Source organism: Neoarius graeffei, chromosome 19 (assembly GCF_027579695.1).
Source record: "Neoarius graeffei isolate fNeoGra1 chromosome 19, fNeoGra1.pri, whole genome shotgun sequence".
NCBI classification, from domain to species: Eukaryota; Metazoa; Chordata; class Actinopteri; order Siluriformes; family Ariidae; genus Neoarius; species Neoarius graeffei.
The window spans coordinates 1861410-1878298 of NC_083587.1; the positions used below are offsets into that span (position 1 = coordinate 1861410).

At 41.0% G+C, this 16889-nt stretch overlaps 1 protein-coding gene and 1 pseudogene across 1 annotated transcript in view; both read right to left on the reverse strand.

Moving 5' to 3' along the window:
- The window catches only part of LOC132867727 (histone H2AX-like), a 323797-nt pseudogene that overhangs the window by 119399 nt on the left and 187509 nt on the right, over positions 1-16889 (reverse strand).
- The window catches only part of LOC132867669 (zinc finger protein 271-like), a 146099-nt gene that overhangs the window by 59707 nt on the left and 69503 nt on the right, over positions 1-16889 (reverse strand). The window contains exons 4-5 of the mRNA XM_060900641.1: positions 9008-9179; positions 3467-3738 (exon numbers count right to left, since the gene is read on the reverse strand). Coding sequence (XP_060756624.1) covers positions 3467-3738; positions 9008-9179 — 444 coding nt within the window. The remainder of the gene's footprint in view (positions 1-3466; positions 3739-9007; positions 9180-16889) is intronic.

Genomic DNA, 16889 nt, shown 5'->3' on the forward strand with positions numbered 1-16889 from the left:
CACACTTTGTCTCATAGCATACCAGGTATATACCATACAGTGGTGCTTGAAAGTTTGTGAACCCTTTAGAATTTTCTATATTTCTGCATAAATATGACCTAAAACATCATCAGATTTTCACACAAGTCCTAAAAGTAGATAAAGAAAACCCAGTTAAACAAATGAGAGAAAAATATTATACTTGATTATTTATTTATTGAGGAAAATGATCCAATATTACAAATCTGTGAGTGGCAAAAGTATGTGAACCTTTGCTTTCAGTATCTGGCGTGACCCCCCTGTGCAGCAATAACTGCAACTAAATGTTTCCGGTAACTGCTGATCAGTCCTGCACACCAGCTTGGAGGAATTTTAGCCCATTCCTCCATACAGAACAGCTTCAACTCTGGGATGTTGGTGGGTTTCCCCACATGAACTGCTCACTTCAGGTTCTTCCCACAACATTTCGATTGGATTAAAGTCAGGACATTGACTTGGCCATTCCAAAACATGAACTTTATTCTACTTTAACCATTCTTTGGTAGAACGACTTGTGTGCTTAGGGTCATTGTCTTGCTGCATGACCCACCTTCTCTTGAGATTCAGTTCATGGACAGATGTCCTGACATTTTCCTTTAGAATTCGCTGGTATAATTCAAAATTCATTGTTCCATCAATGATGGCAAGCCATCCTGGCCCAGATGCAGCAAAACAGGCCCAAACCATGATACTACCACCACCATGTTTCATAGATGGGATAAGGTTCTTATGCTGGAATGCAGTGTGTTCCTTTCTCCAAACATAACACTTCTCATTTAAACCAAAAAGTTTTATTTTGGTCTAATCCATCCACAAAACATTTTGCTAATAGCCTTTTGGCTTGTCCACGTGATCTTTAGCAAGCTGCAGACAAGCAGCAATGTTCTTTTTGGACAGCAGTGGCTTTCTCCTTGCAACCCTGCCATGCACACCATTGTTGTTCAAGTGTTCTCCTGATAGTAGACTCATGAACATTAACATTGGCTAATGTGAGAGAGGCCTTCGGTTGCTTAGAAGTTACCCTGGGGTCCTTTGTGACCTCGCCAACTATTACACGCCTTGCTCTTTGGAGTGATCTTTGTTGGCCGACCACTCCTGGGGAGGGTAACAATGGTCTTGAATTTCCTCAATTTGTACATAATCTGTCTGACTGTGGATTGGTGGAGTCCAAACTCTTTAGGAGATGGTTTTGTAAACTTTTCCAGCCTGATGAGCATCAACAGCGCTTTTTCTGAGGTCCTCAGAAATCTCCTTTGTTCGTGCCATGATACACTTCCACAAACATGTGTTGTGAAGATCAGACTTTGATAGATCCCTGTTCTTTAAATAAAACAGGGTGCCCACTCACACCTGATTGTCATCCCATTGATTGTAAACGCCTGACTCTAATTTCACCTTCAAATGAACTGCTAATCCTAGAGGTTCACACACTTTTCCTACTCACAGATATGTCTCATCTCATTATCTCTAGCTGCTTTATCCTGTTCTACAGGTTCGCAGGCAAGCTGGAGCCTATCCCAGCTGACTATGGGCGAAAGGCAGGGTACACCCTGGACAAGTCGCCAGATCATCACAGGGCTGACACATGCCCCTTTTCCATCAAAGCAGTTCCAGGGCTGGTTCGGGGCCAGTGCTTAGTTTGGAACCGGGTTTTCTGTTTCCACTGACAAAGAACTGGCTCTGGGGCCAGAAAAAACGGTTCCAGGCTAGCACCAACTCTCTGCTGGGCCAGAGGAAAGAACCGCTTACGTCAGCGGGGGGGGCGGAGTTGTTAAGACCAACAACAATAACAAGACCGCAGAAGATTGCCATTTTTAAGCGACGAGAAGCAGCAGCTGTACAAACGCGAAGTCATCCATTATTATTATTATTGTTGTTGCTGCTTCTTCCGTGTTGTTTTTGCTTCGATATTCACACCAAGGTTTATGCAAACGTAGCGACGTAACTGACGTATACAACGACGTAACTGATGTATACAGCGACGTAATGACGTGGCTTCCCTTAGCACCGCGAGCTATGGAAAAGCAAACTGGTTCTCAGCTGGCTCGCAAGTTGAACGAGTTGTGAACCAGCACCAGCACTGGCCCCGAACCAGCCCTGGAACTGATTTGGTGGAAAAAGGGTAACAGACAGAGAACCATTCACACTCACATTCACACCTACGGTCAATTTAGAGTCACCAGTTAACCTAACCTGCATGTCTTTGGACTGTGGGGGAAACCGGAGCACCCGGAGGAAACCCACGCTCACAGATATGTAATATTGGATCATTTTCCTCAATAAATAAATGACCAAATATAATATTTTTGTCTCATTTGTTTAACTGGGTTCTCTTTATCTACTTTTAGGATGTGTGTGAAAATCTGATGTTTTAGGTCATAATTATGCAGAAATATAGAAAATTCTAAAGGGTTCACAAACTTTCAAGTACCACTGTACATATCCAAATCAACCCTCACCAAACCGATGTTGAAATTATATGAGGGCAAGTCAAAAATTCTAAAGACAAATGAAAAAAATCTTTATTTATGAAAATAACAAAGCCATTTCTCTACATATCCTCCATTTAAGTCTAAACACTTCTGAAAGCAATGTTTTCATCGGAGAATTCCTTCTTTGTAGTCCTTTTTTGAATTCCTTTTGAACTTATAACATCTGTCTTAGAACTTTTTGACTTTTGTTTGCACTTGTGAATTCATGGAAATGAAACCGATTGCGTAAAAAGTCATACCAATTGCATACCCCAGCATCAAACCAACTCTCATAGTGGCAAATTGTGTGGCATCGAAAATCATCAGATCATTGGTGTGGTAAGAAGTTTTATATTAACTTTAGCATTAATTATAGCTAACAATATATGTTCAAATCCTGTAGTGTCATGCTTCTCTGTTTAGCCTTGACATTTAGAAAAGAAACAAGCTGCAAGTATGAATGAATAAGTTCTTTGTTTTTGCGCGCGTGTGAGAAGCTGCTACCGGGTTGTCGTGGATACGGCAGAGTCAAGGAAAACTTGGGACAGTTTTTCTCAGCTGCAGTTGGGAAAACAGACTATTACAAAATGTTGATGAAAGCTATGATTATGACTAATATCTTGTGTAAGACAGGAAGCTGAACATGCCTAGAAGTAGATATGGGAGGACCTATGTTAGTGACTACCTGGGCTTGTGATTTTATGGGACTTTCATTAAATTATACAATAAATAAATACATTTGCTTGAGCATTATTCAGATGTTACTCGTATTTCTATTATTAACAGGTGAATTTCCACCACACTGGCTAAAACAATCGATGTAGGATCGCATTGTGATCAAACTTGTGATTTACACCACTCGTCCACATATCAGTGACAAGAAGAAATTGATATTACTTGGAGCTACTTTCATCTAGTCATCATATTTTGTTTCTTAAAAATACACAATCTTCATAATAAATTTATGACAAACTCACAACCGAGGAGTCTCCACTGTTCTTGGCTTCCTCTCTGTTTACCAGCTCTCCCTGGCAGGGGCCGAAGTGTGCACCTACTGGAACAGTCTCCCCCTTATTAAACACTCCCAGGCCTGCATCAGGAATACTGGACTTCTGGATTTCTAGTCTAGGAGGAAGAGTTTGTCTGGCTCGGTCAGGGACTCCCATGGGAACAGAAGTATCTGGGATGAAGAGGGGTGGTCCATGAACCTCACATTTGTTGAGGAAGAAGGATTTGCAAAATTCGCAGTCTGGGAGTAGAGAAAACACAACAGGAAGAAATGAGGCCCAAATGTGTGTATGTAGCTAAGACCACACACACAGTACATTAGTCCTGTATAAAAATTATCCAAAGAAAGCTTGCCAGTAAGGTTCACTGAGCATCTGGTTGAGACTAGAGATGTCCGTCAGGACTAAGATCTCACAGGAGTACACACAAGGTACACAAGTACGAATTGTTTTTACTTCCTTGTGGGCATAAACAAGTGGTCAGAAGCTTGCAGGGCAAAATAAAACAATGTTCATTAGCATGACTGTGGCACTATGTGATGTATTTACAGCATTCTTAGGACCTGGTCAGGGTCATGGTTGTTTTCAAAGAACTTGCTTATCTTTTGGGAAACAGAATATCCCAAATTTGTTATGAAATCACATGCAGGTACAAACAAAAATAACTGTCCACACAGTAAGTAAATAAATAAAATAGTCCAACGCACATCTCTGAGCTTGCTGACAATTCTGGTATTTCTAGGCCTAGGCATTTTTCCAATGCCATACATCTAGAATTCATATTTAATTAAAAAAAAATAATGAAAAAAAATCTCACACCTAGTGGCAATTTAAGCATAACCAATTTGCTGAAGGAGAAACCAGTGGGGGCGGCATGGTGGTGTAGTGGTTAGCGCTGTCGCCTCACAGCAAGAAGGTCTGGGTTCGAGCCCCGTGGCCGGCAAGGGCCTTTCTGTGTGGAGTTTGCATGTTCTCCCCGTGTCTGCGTGGGTTTCCTCCGGGTGCTCCGGTTTCCCCCACAGACCAAAGACATGCAGGTTAGGTTAACTGGTGACTCTAAATTGACCGTAGGTGTGAGTGTGAATGGTTGTCTGTGTCTATGTGTCAGCCCTGTGATGACCTGGTGACTTGTCCAGGGTGTACCCTGCCTTTCGCCCGTAGTCAGCTGGGATAGGCTCCAGCTTGCTTGCGACCCTGTAGAACAGGATAAAGCAGCTAGAGATGATGAGATGAGATGAGAAACGAGTGGACCCAGAGGAAGGAAGTGTAGGGTTTCTACACTGACGGGGGAGAAATTGCAAAACTTCATACAGACAGCAACCCAAGCTGAGAATCGAATCCAGGACCCTGGAGGTGCGCCACTGTGATGCCCCTCAACCTGTATACAGATATTTGGACTCCTGTCCATCACACCCATCTGTGCTGATTGAGCATTCCATTCCAGGGGCATACTCTCTGTCCCCTATTAATCACAGCCGACTGGGGTCTTCTGTGAGCTCATGCATGTGGGAAAGAGAGCACATGGCACTGTCCTCCGGGTGCGTTTTACTATCCTGTGACGCAGCATGAGCTGCATTTGGAAAAGAGGAGATTGATGGCTTTACATGTCTTCGAGGAAGCATGTGTTAGCCTTCGCTCACATGGTTAGAGAGACCTGGCTGGTGGATGGATACTAGCAGGTGACCACAATGGGGAGAAAATGGGTGGAAAAAAAAACTATAGTCTTCTAATGTGGTGAAGATGTTAACACATGTTTATTTAGCATTTATGGAAGGGGACCCAGGTATCAGTCAGTAAGTTTCCCAAGATGGAGGCGTCTTCAGGACAGAGGAGTTTGTGCTTTCTGGTTTCTCAGTCACACAACATTCCACATTTTTTTTGTCTCAGAATATTCTCAGCTGGAGAGAATGACATTCTATGTAAACAGAAACAAATAAAACATGCAATGTATCATTCATTCATAAATTAAAAATTGTATTTGTAAGCAAATCACTGTGGTATGAGGGGAATAGCACACTTTGGGCCTTGCTGTCATATGAAAATAAACAAGACAAGAGTCATCTATATCCCCCACCCTACAGTGGTGCTTGAAAGTTTGTGAACCCTTTAGAATTGTTTATATTTCTGCATAAATATGACCTAAAACATCATCAGATTTTCACACAAGTCCTAAAAGTAGCTAAAGAGAACCCGGTTAAACAAATGAGACAAAAATATTATACTTGGCCATTTATTTATTGAGGAAAATGATCCAATATTACATATCTGTGAGTGGCAAAAGTATGTGTGAACCTTTGCTTTCAGTATCTGGTGTGACCCCCTTGTGCAGCAATAACTGCAACTAAACGTTTGCGGTAACTGTTGATCAGTCCTGCACACCGGCTTGGAGGAATTTTAGCCCATTCCTCCATACAGAACAGCTTCAACTCTGGGATGTTGGTGGGTTTCCTCACATGAACTGCTCGCTTCAGGTCCTTCCACAACATTTTGGTTGGATTAAGGTCAGGACGTTGACTTGGCCATTCCAAAACATTAACTTTATTCTTATTTAACCATTCTTTGGTAGAACGACTTGTGTGCTTAGGGTCGTTGTCTTGCTGCATGACCCACCGTCTCTTGAGATTCAGTTCATGGACAGATGTCCTGACATTTTCCTTTAGAATTCGCTGGTATAATTCAGAATTCATTGTTCCATCAAATGATGGCAAGCCATCCTGACCCAGATGCAGCAAAACAGGCCCAAACCATGATACTACCACCACCATGTTTCACAGATGGTATAAAGTTCTTATGCTGGAATGCAGTGTTTTCCTTTCTCCAAACATAACGCTTCTGATTTAAACCAAAAAGTTCTATTTTATTCTCATCCTTCCACAAAACATTTTGCTAATAGCCTTCTGGCTTGTCCATGTGATCTTTAGCAAACTGCAGATGAGCAGCAATCAGTGCGTTTACATGCACATAGAGAAAATCGAATTTCTGCTGTTGCTCGACTGAAATCAAAGTTCTAAATGGCATGGAAACACCTTAGCTAGGCTGAAATTGAACCGAACTTGATTTCTCGTAATCGAGCTACACGACCTAGATTATGCGATTGTAGCCGAGCTACTTAGTGCATGTGTACCCTATCGAGCTACGTAATCCAGCTACTTACTTCAGCACTGCCCCTTCCGGAAGTGACGAGTGACAAGACCACAAGCGGGAAACACAACAGCCTCGGTCGAAAAAAAAAAAAACAGCCTCGGTCGGCATGACACTTCACCTTAGCCACCCACTTTATTAGGAACACTTCTGTTCGTACATACAAACTACAAACACTCTTCTTAGAGTTTAGAGTTTATTTTATTTTTAAAAGGGACAGTGTACAAATTAAACATTATCCTTGTGGTAAGGACAGATGTCTGTACCAGGTTATAGCAGTACATGCTAATTTCCGCCTGTAGTCCCTTGGTAGGTGGATGTAATAAAAAGATAATGTACAGGAAATGTCATCAAATCTGTCATTAGAGCAATTTGTAGTGATTTAGACCAGTAAAATTTCTTGTGAACATGGAACTGATAACTTTGTTAATACTATTGAATAGCTCTTCTTCATGACGACAACCGGAAGTGTACCAACACGATGGGCCGTGTAGCGCCAACTGTGGCTCGGGTGCACAATGTACCTCACACAATAGCTCGATTCCCTTGTGTGCATGTAGGATTGGATTTTTCTGGCACCCCTGCTGGGACCCTTGGCTCGATTACCGACAGCAGCTCGATTTGGATGTGCATGTAAACGTACTGACTGTTCTTTTTGGAGAGCAGTGGCTTTCTCCTTGCAACCCTGCCATGCACACCATTGTTGTTCAGTATTCTCCTGATGGTGGACTCATAAACATTAACATTAGCCAATGGCCTTCAGTTGCTTAGAAGTTACCCTGGGGTCCTTTGTGACCTCGTCAACTATTACATGCCTTGCTCTTGAAGTGATCTTTGTTGGTCGACCACTCCTGGGGAGGGTAACAATGGTCTTGAATACCCTCCATTTGTACATAATCTGTATGACTGTGGATTGGTGGAGTCCAAACTCTTTAGAGATGGTTTTGTAACTTTTTCCAGCCTGATGAGCATCAACAACGCTTTTTCTGAGGACCTCAGAAATCTCCTTTGTTCGTGCCATGATACACTTCCACAAACATGTGTTGTGAAGATCAGACTTTGATAGATCCCTGTTCTTTAAATAAAACAGGGTGCCCACTCACACCTGATTGTCATCCCATTGATTGAAAACACCTGACTCTAATTTCACCTTCAAATTAACTGCTAATCCTAGAGGTTCACATACTTTTGCCACTCACAGATATGTAATATTGGATCATTTTCCTCAATAAATGAATGGCCAAGTATAATATTTTTGTCTCATTTGTTTAACTGGGTTCTCTTTATCTATTTTCTGGACTTGTGTGAAAATCTGATGTTGTTTTAGGTTATGTATATGCAGAAATAGAGAAAATTCTAAAGGGTTCACAAACTTTCAAGCACCACTGTATATACCAACTACATACCAAGTTTCAAGATATTATGCATCACATTTTTCAAGTTCTGCTGCAGGAAACAAACCCTGCCTCTTTACACTGACCTCAGCAACCCATGGCATAAGCCTACTGGACCTTTGATCCAGGTGAGCTAAAAATTTAAATTTCTCACATTTTCTTAGTATCAAAAGGCACTACCTAATACTTAATAAAACATTACTTAAATCAACACATATACCAACTTGTAAGATCATACCACTCATAGTTTTCAAGTTCTGCTCCGGAAACAAAACCTACCCCTAAGACTAACTTGAGAGACTAAGTCTAAAAAATTTTTCCATGGTAACATGAAAAATTTAAATTTCTTAAGCTGAAAAGGCACATCTACATCATCTCGTTAACATGTATACCAAGTTTCAAATCTGCATCATGAATAGTTTTGGATACATGCTCCAGAAACAAACATTGCTCTTGGAAACCAAGTCAAAATCTATTTTTATATGTAAAAATCTGAAAAATACTTTTTTTCAAAAATCCAAAATAGCAAAAGGGACCACCTCACATGTGGCTTGATATGTATACAAAATTTCATGAAGATTTTCAGTAGTTTTAAAAAGATATAGCCTGGAAACAAAAATGTGACCGGATGGACAGAACCCGTTTCTATATCCCCCGGCACAGATTTTTATCTAACAGCATGACCCATCATGTGTTACTCCACACTTTTTTATTCAGGTTAACATCAATTTGTAAATGACTAATGTATTTTAAATAAGTAAATAAATAAAATCCTTGCTACCATATTAAAATGTGAATTGTTTATAGTGTATCAATAAAAATATCAATTTGTCACAATGTGTTGATTAAATAATCCGAGACTGAGGCTACATCCCAAATGTACTGTATTGCACTTTTAGTGCACCAGATAGCATGTAGGGTAAAGAATAAACAAACAGTGAGTGTTACTGAGCACCAGAGTGGCCTGATGTCTTACAGAGGTAGTCTTTATTGTCAGGATCGTCCACTTTAACAGAGAGACCTTCAGGTGGGTTGTCGAGATCGTCTCTATGGTTGTAGATTTTCAGCTCCAGTGTCTCCTCTTTCTTCACACAGACCTCTGACGTCCCTCCAGCCGTGGATGTCTTGGTTTTCATGTCCTCACACAGCTAAAGATCAAACAACAAATCTGTTAGGGCGGGACAGTATCCATCCCACTCGGGAAGGTGCTGCTCTCATTTCTCGCAGCATTGCTCATAGAAAAGGCCTAGTTAATCTGTGACAATCCAGAGCCAAGGCCAGGGAGCAGACGAACAGGCTAATGCCGCTTTTCCACTACAAACGCGGCTGAGCCGTGCCGTGCCGAGTCGAGCTGAGTCGAGCTGAGCGGGGCTGTTGGAGTTGCATTTCGACTACAACCGCGCTGAACCGTGCTGGCTGGAAGTGGGTGGACACATTGGGTGGAGTTAGCGAAAGTGGGTGGACGTCACGTGGTGTCGTTAAGCAGCGCAAACAGTGACATCAGTGACAGTGGCGGAACAAGTCAGAGCCGGGCCGGGGGCGGGGCAAATGACCGGGCCCTTTATTAAAGCTTATCATAACATCATTTTAGGCTACAAAATGTCCGCAACTGCGGTGTTTACTAATTTCAACACTACCGGGTGCAACTATATTATTTAGTACATCAAGTCCTTCAAACGAACATGTAACTCAGAAACAAAAAACATTAGGATACTGTACATGGCTCATAATAAAACATCAATAGCCTATACTGCGCACATTATTTGAAGGGCATACGAATGAGCGCTCAGAGGTTGCAACGGTGACAGGAAGAGTCAGAAATAAAAGGAGGGCGGTGCAAACCTCACTGAATGCACTGTGTTTACCAATTTCAACACTACGGGGTGCAACTATGTTATTTTGTACATTAAGTCCTTCAAACGAACATGTAACTCAGAAACAAAAAAACATTAGGTGACATACTGTACATGGCTCATAATAAAACATCAATAGCCTACTGCGCGCATTATTTGAAGGGCATACGACAAGCCTTGCGCTCCGCGAACTCGTCCACGATGCTCTGTATGTCACTGATTCAGTGATCTTTTAAGCGGTAGTCTCACGACCCGAATAGTAAACAATAAACATGGAGGACATGGAGTCGTTAGTGTTGCTGGTCTTGGTGCTGTGGCTTGTTGTCACCGACAACGCGGACAGATACTGGCAAGAGCGTATAGATGAGGCGAGGCGCATAAGGCTTCAGAAATTCTCGTAATTCGTAATTCTTCTTCTTCCGGGTTTGCGGTGTTTACAGATCCCAGCGCGCTCGCGGGGCGTGTGTGGGCATGTGAGGACACTCCTCCTCACCAATCAGTGCACAGGGGAGTGTCTGCTCACACCCCTAGCCTCGCTCGGCACGGTTTGGCTCGCTTCAGCCCCACTCCAAAACGGTGCGAGTTTTAGGGGCTAAGCGGGGCTGAAACGAGCTGAGTCGTGCTGGTTTTTGGTAGTCGAAACGCGAGCCGTGTCGGGCTGAAGTGAGCTGAAGCGAGCTGAAGTGAGCTGAAAAAGGGTAGTGGAAAAGGGCCATAAACCGACTGTCTGCTACCTGCACAGAGTCGTCACTCAGGGTCCACTACATCAAGACTGTATCTGTTCCCCAAGCTATACAAAAAAGTTTAAATACTCAGAGTTTGTTCTAGTAATCTAATCAATATAAAATTAAATCATACTGACTGTACAGCCACTGCCAGCACCTTTGATCTAAAGAACTATTAGAATTATTAAATATTAGCTCTCATGTCTGAAGCACTAACTGTTAATGAACTTATTACAGATCAGAAGTTTAATGTACTGTGTTTAACAGAAACATGGATTAAACCAAATGAGTCTGTAGCATTAAAGGAAACTAGTCCTCCTGGAAACAGTTATATACACCAGCCTCACCTAAGTGGCAGAGGAGGCGGCAGCGTTATTTATAATGATTATCTTAGGCATAACACAAAAACCTGGACAATTAATATGAAGAACTTCAAACTTATTGAATTCATGTTATGCATTACAGTTAAATTACGTTACAGATTGCATTTGGTACACATCTGCACCATCCTGAAAGTCCTGAACCGAAACAGGCCGGTACAAATACATGCATCATTACACCCCTACAAGAGGGTAAACAGCAGGCGACAGACATAAGGAACTGTTGCCTCCAATCAGCCACACCTGGTCCTTTCCTGGCCAGGTATTTATCATCCCCCTGAACACAATACCCTCCAGGCCTGTAGAGGGTGCACACACACACAAACGGTTAATACTGGCTCCAACACGCATCACTACCCACAGTGTGGACAGAGTTCCTCTCACAGTAATCTCCAAAAACACCAGCACATTCTCACAGGAGAGAAGCCGATTCACTGCTCACAGTGTGGAAAGACATTTACTTATTCAGTAACATTTCAGACCCACAAGTGCACCAACTCCGAGAGATTGCATGATTTAAAATTGTCATATTAAATACAGGGCGGCACGGTGGTGTAGTGGTTAGCACTGTCGCCTCACAGCAAGAAGGTCTGGGTTCGAGCCCCGTGGCTGGCGACGGACTTTCTGTGTGGAGTTTGCATGTTGTCCGCGTGGGTTTCCTCCAGGTGCTCCGGTTTCCCCCACGGTCCAAAGACATGCAGGTTAGGTTGAATGAATTTATTTATTTTCGAACATGTATAAAAATTTAACTATTTGTACATGCAAAAGAAAGAAAACGAGAAATTAAAAAAATAAAATAACAAAGAGCTAAGACATTACAAAACACCGCACATTGTTCGAAAAAGGAGTAGGAAGAAGTACAATACTTTTTTAATTTCCCACCCCCTTTTTAACTACCCCGAAATCCTAACTACATTAATACACCTATAAAGATACATACCGTATATACACTTCATGAATATCTATATAAATATATAATTACAAAAAAAAAAATATATATATATATATATATATATATATATATATATATATATATATACACACACTCACACACACTACAACCCCGATTCCAAAAAAGTTGGGACAAAGTACAAATTGTAAATAAAAACGGAATGCAATAATTTACAAGTCTCAAAAACTGATATTGTATTCACAGTAGAACATAGGCAACATATCAAATGTCGAAAGTGAGACATTTTGAAATTTCATGCCAAATATTGGCTCATTTGAAATTTCATGACAGCAACACATCTCACAAAAGTTGGGACAGGGGCAATAAGAGGCTGGAAAAGTTAAAGGTACAAAAAAGGAACAGCTGGAGGACCAAATTGCAACTCATTAGGTCAATTGGCAATAGGTCATTAACATGACTGGGTATAAAAAGAGCATCTTGGAGTGGCAGCGGCTCTCAGAAGTAAAGATGGGAAGAGGATCACCAATCCCCCTAATTCCGTGCCGACAAATAGTGGAGCAATATCAGAAAGGAGTTCAACAGTGTAAAATTGCAAAGAGTTTGAACATATCATCTACAGTGCATAATATCATCAAAAGATTCAGAGAATCTGGAAGAATCTCTGTGCGTAAGGGTCAATGCCGGAAAACCATACTGGGTGCCCATGATCTTCGGGCCCTTAGACTGCACTGCATCACATACAGGCATGCTTCTGTATTGGAAATCACAAAATGGGCTCAGGAATATTTCCAGAGAACATTATCTGTGAACACAATTCACCGTGCCTTCCGCCGTTGCCAGCTAAATCTCTATAGTTCAAAGAAGAAGCCGTATCTAAACATGATCCAGAAGCGCAGACGTCTTCTCTGGGCCAAGGCTCATTTAAAATGGACTGTGGCAAAGTGGAAAACTGTTCTGTGGTCAGACGAATCAAAATTTGAAGTTCTTTATGGAAATCAGGGACGCCGTGTCATTCGGACTAAAGAGGAGAAGGACGACCCAAGTTGTTATCAGCGCTCAGTTCAGAAGCCTGCATCTCTGATGGTATGGGGTTGCATTAGTGCGTGTGGCATGGGCAGTTTACACATCTGGAAAGACACCATCAATGCTGAAAGGTATATCCAGGTTCTAGAGCAACATATGCTCCCATCCAGATGATGTCTCTTTCAGGGAAGACCTTGCATTTTCCAACATGACAATGCCAAACCACATACTGCATCAATTACAGCATCATGGCTGCGTAGAAGAAGGGTCCGGGTACTGAATTGGCCAGCCTGCAGTCCAGATCTTTCACCCATAGAAAACATCTGGCGCATCATAAAACGGAAGATACGACAAAAAAGACCTAAGACAGTTGAGCAACTAGAATCCTACATTAGACAAGAACGGGTTAACATTCCTATCCCTAAACTTGAGCAACTTGTCTCCTCAGTCCCCAGACGTTTACAGACTGTTGTAAAGAGAAAAGGGGATGTCTCACAGTGGGAAACATGGCCTTGTCCCAACGTTTTTGAGATGTGTTGTTGTCATGAAATTTAAAATCACCTAATTTTTCTCTTTAAATGATACATTTTCTCAGTTTAAACATTTGATATGTCATCTATGTTCTATTCTGAATAAAATATGGAATTTTGAAACTTCCACATCATTGCATTCTGTTTTATTTACAATTTGTACTTTGTCCCAACTTTTTTGGAATCGGGGTTGTATATACCATATATACACTACATAAATATCTATATAAATATATAATTACAAAAATAAATATATACTACATACCTATCCCTGTAAATATAAATATATAAACTATCCCCATAAATAAATATATACCATATACTAAGTTAGTTCTAATATAACAATCAACCCTGTTCTATTTATAGATTCATCCCTCATCATCCTCCGTTAACATATACTCTTCCATATACTTGTTTAAAAAAAAAAATTTGTACCTTTTTTTTTAAACAGATTTATATTTGCACTTTGTTCTATTTCTGTCTCCAGTCTGTTCCAAAAAGTCACCCCACAGCTCGATACACACATGCTTTTCATATTTGTTCGAACCTTTGGTTTTTTAAAATTTAGGTCTCCCCTTAGATTATATCCCCCCTCTCTCTCACTAAACATTCCTTGTATATTTTTTGGCAATAGATTATTTCTCGCTTTGTACATTATTTGTGCTGTTCTGAATTTGACCAGATCCATAAATTTCAACATGTGTGATTTTATGAATAGTGAGTTTGTGTGATCTCTGTATCCTGTTTTGTTTATTGTCCTTATTGCTCTTTTCTGTATTGTACATATCGGCTGCAGAGTGGTTTTGTAGTTTATGGCAGTCAGAATCTTTCTTTAGTCCAATTCCTATAGAACAGGGAGGAAGTTCAGCCATTTCTAGATGTCTAAGAACAAACTCATTTATACTGATCTCAAATTGAAAGCAACTACAATTAAATTCCCTAGTCAACTATTCAAAATATCCAGTCCTTGCAAAGAAACACATTCAGTTAATAACATTGGTAAATTTTCTCAGTGCTCTGTATTACAATGTATTTAATATAATCCAAGCAATATAATGTTATCTGAACAAGTATGCGGGCGGCACGGTGGTGTAGTGGTTAGCGCTGTCGCCTCACAGCAAGAAGGTCCTGGGTTCGAGCCCCGGGGCCGGCGAGGGCCTTTCTGTGCGGAGTTTGCATGTTCTCCCCGTGTCCGCGTGGGTTTCCTCCGGGTGCTCCGGTTTCCCCCACAGTCCAAAGACATGCAGGTTAGGTTAACTGGTGACTCTAAATTGACCGTAGGTGTGAATGTGAGTGTGAATGGTTGTCTGTGTCTATGTGTCAGCCCTGTGATGACCTGGCGACTTGTCCAGGGTGTACCCGGCCTTTCACCCATAGTCAGCTGGGATAGGCTCCAGCTTGCCTGCGACCCTATAGAAGGATAAAGCGGCTAGAGATAATGAGATGAGATGAACAAGTATGCAGTTTACAGACTCTAAAACTATAAGATATGAGCCACCTGTTCTGGTATCAAAGGTCACCTATTGTGCTGTGTTGATATTGATAAGGCTGGCTGTTGTCTGGTACACAATAGCTGGTCATTGATTGCTAATGTTACACAGTCTTAGATTAAAATCAATTTACAAATAATTAATACTGAGCATTAATTGAAATTTTATTTAAAATTGAGGAAGACGCATGTCTCCTAACCTACTTGAGCCTTATTGAAGCATTTATTTACCCTCAAATATCAGTTATATGAAAATATATCAAAAATTCGAATTTGGTGAAAATGGATTTTTTAAACCCCTGTAGTTTAAAAATACTTGAGAGACACAGAACAAAAATTTGGAAATATAAAATATGGGTCTTGGGGATTACTGAAAAAATTTACAAGTTCCTAACTGCTATCCCACATTTGGATTTCTTGCTAGTGAAAATGGCATGTTTTAGAAATCGGCGAATTTCAAAACCCTATTACAGACAAACTAGGAATAGTGGAGACTTGGTAAAACTGAAATTGGTAGATATTTCTGTGTAGATTTGAATAACATTCTTAGTTTAAGCATTACTGCCACAGGCAAGCTTCCAGAATGAATTAAAAATGCAAAAAATGCAAATTTGTCTTTTTAATTTCCTTGTTAAAATCACCATCTAATATACAATGACCATTGAAATTCTAAGTTGAAGCTTGTAGTACAAGACATTGAGTCTCTCTGTGCAAAATTTTAGGTTTCTATCTTGCATAATAAAGATTATATTACACTTTGAAATATGTATGTTTTGAGCAAAATGCAAAAAAATCGAAAAAGTCAAATGCCTGTATCTCTGAAAGCGTTGGAGATAGGAAGCTCAAATTTTGGGGATTAACTTCTTTTAATAGTATCTCTGAGCCCTCCAAATTTCATTGAAATCTGAGATGGTCGAGCATAAATTTGTCAGATATTTGTTGATTTGGCATGGAATGACCCATGTAACAAAAAATAATTAACATTACTAGCTTTAGGTAGCTTAGAAACCGGCTCTTCCATTATTGCTGTTTCTTCCAAGTTTTCTTGATGTGTTCTAGAAACGGCAGATTAAAACTTAGCTTCGAAGCCACAAAATGCAACTTTGATGGAAAAAAAATATAATAAATTGCTTACCTCTTTTCACATCGAAAGAAGGAGGAAAGTTTCGCTTGTTTTGACATGGCGAATTATTAACATAAGAAGAAATACTCATAATTTGCAACTAAAAAGACTGCAGCTACACTGGCAGCTTGACCATGCTTTCTAGTGCGATCGTGTTGCGCTTGCGCAGAACGGTGTCAGTCCTGCGCGTCTTGGCTCGTGCACCTGAAGGTGCACCTAATGAGGTCCAGCACGCGCGCCGTTAAAGAACACCTGTCTTTAATCAAATCAGTGAACTACGTTTGGGCTATTTAAAGACTGCACCCATGCAAGGATGATGCGAAGTATTACGCCACGTCTAGTGTGCCTTACAGAGCCTTATTTCCTGTCCCTGTCCTTGTTGACCTCCTGGTTTTTCGACTCCTGCTTCTTGGCCCTTGATCTTGTAGTTTTGCCTCGGATATTTTGTCCGCACTCCTGCCTGTTTCTTCGATTATGACTTTGCCTGCTGTTTCAGACTGTTTGCCTGTTGCGTGCGTTTCACGCACTTTATACTCATATCGCACTGTGTATTATTTAACATATCTGCACTTCTAGCCGCCTCTTCCACACACACACTGACAAACTGGGTTTTCGCGCCCAAACCACAGGAAGTCCATACAAGGTTATAGAAACCCTGATGAGGCTGAGGTGACAATCTAGTCAAAAAAAGTTAGAAAATTACAGTGGGCGCTTTTCTAATATTCTTATGTGGCTATTGAAAAAAACGTACAGTCCGACATATTTGGGGGGGGGGGGGTCACGGGCACCCCAGGACCCCCTAGCTACGCCCCTGATGCTTGT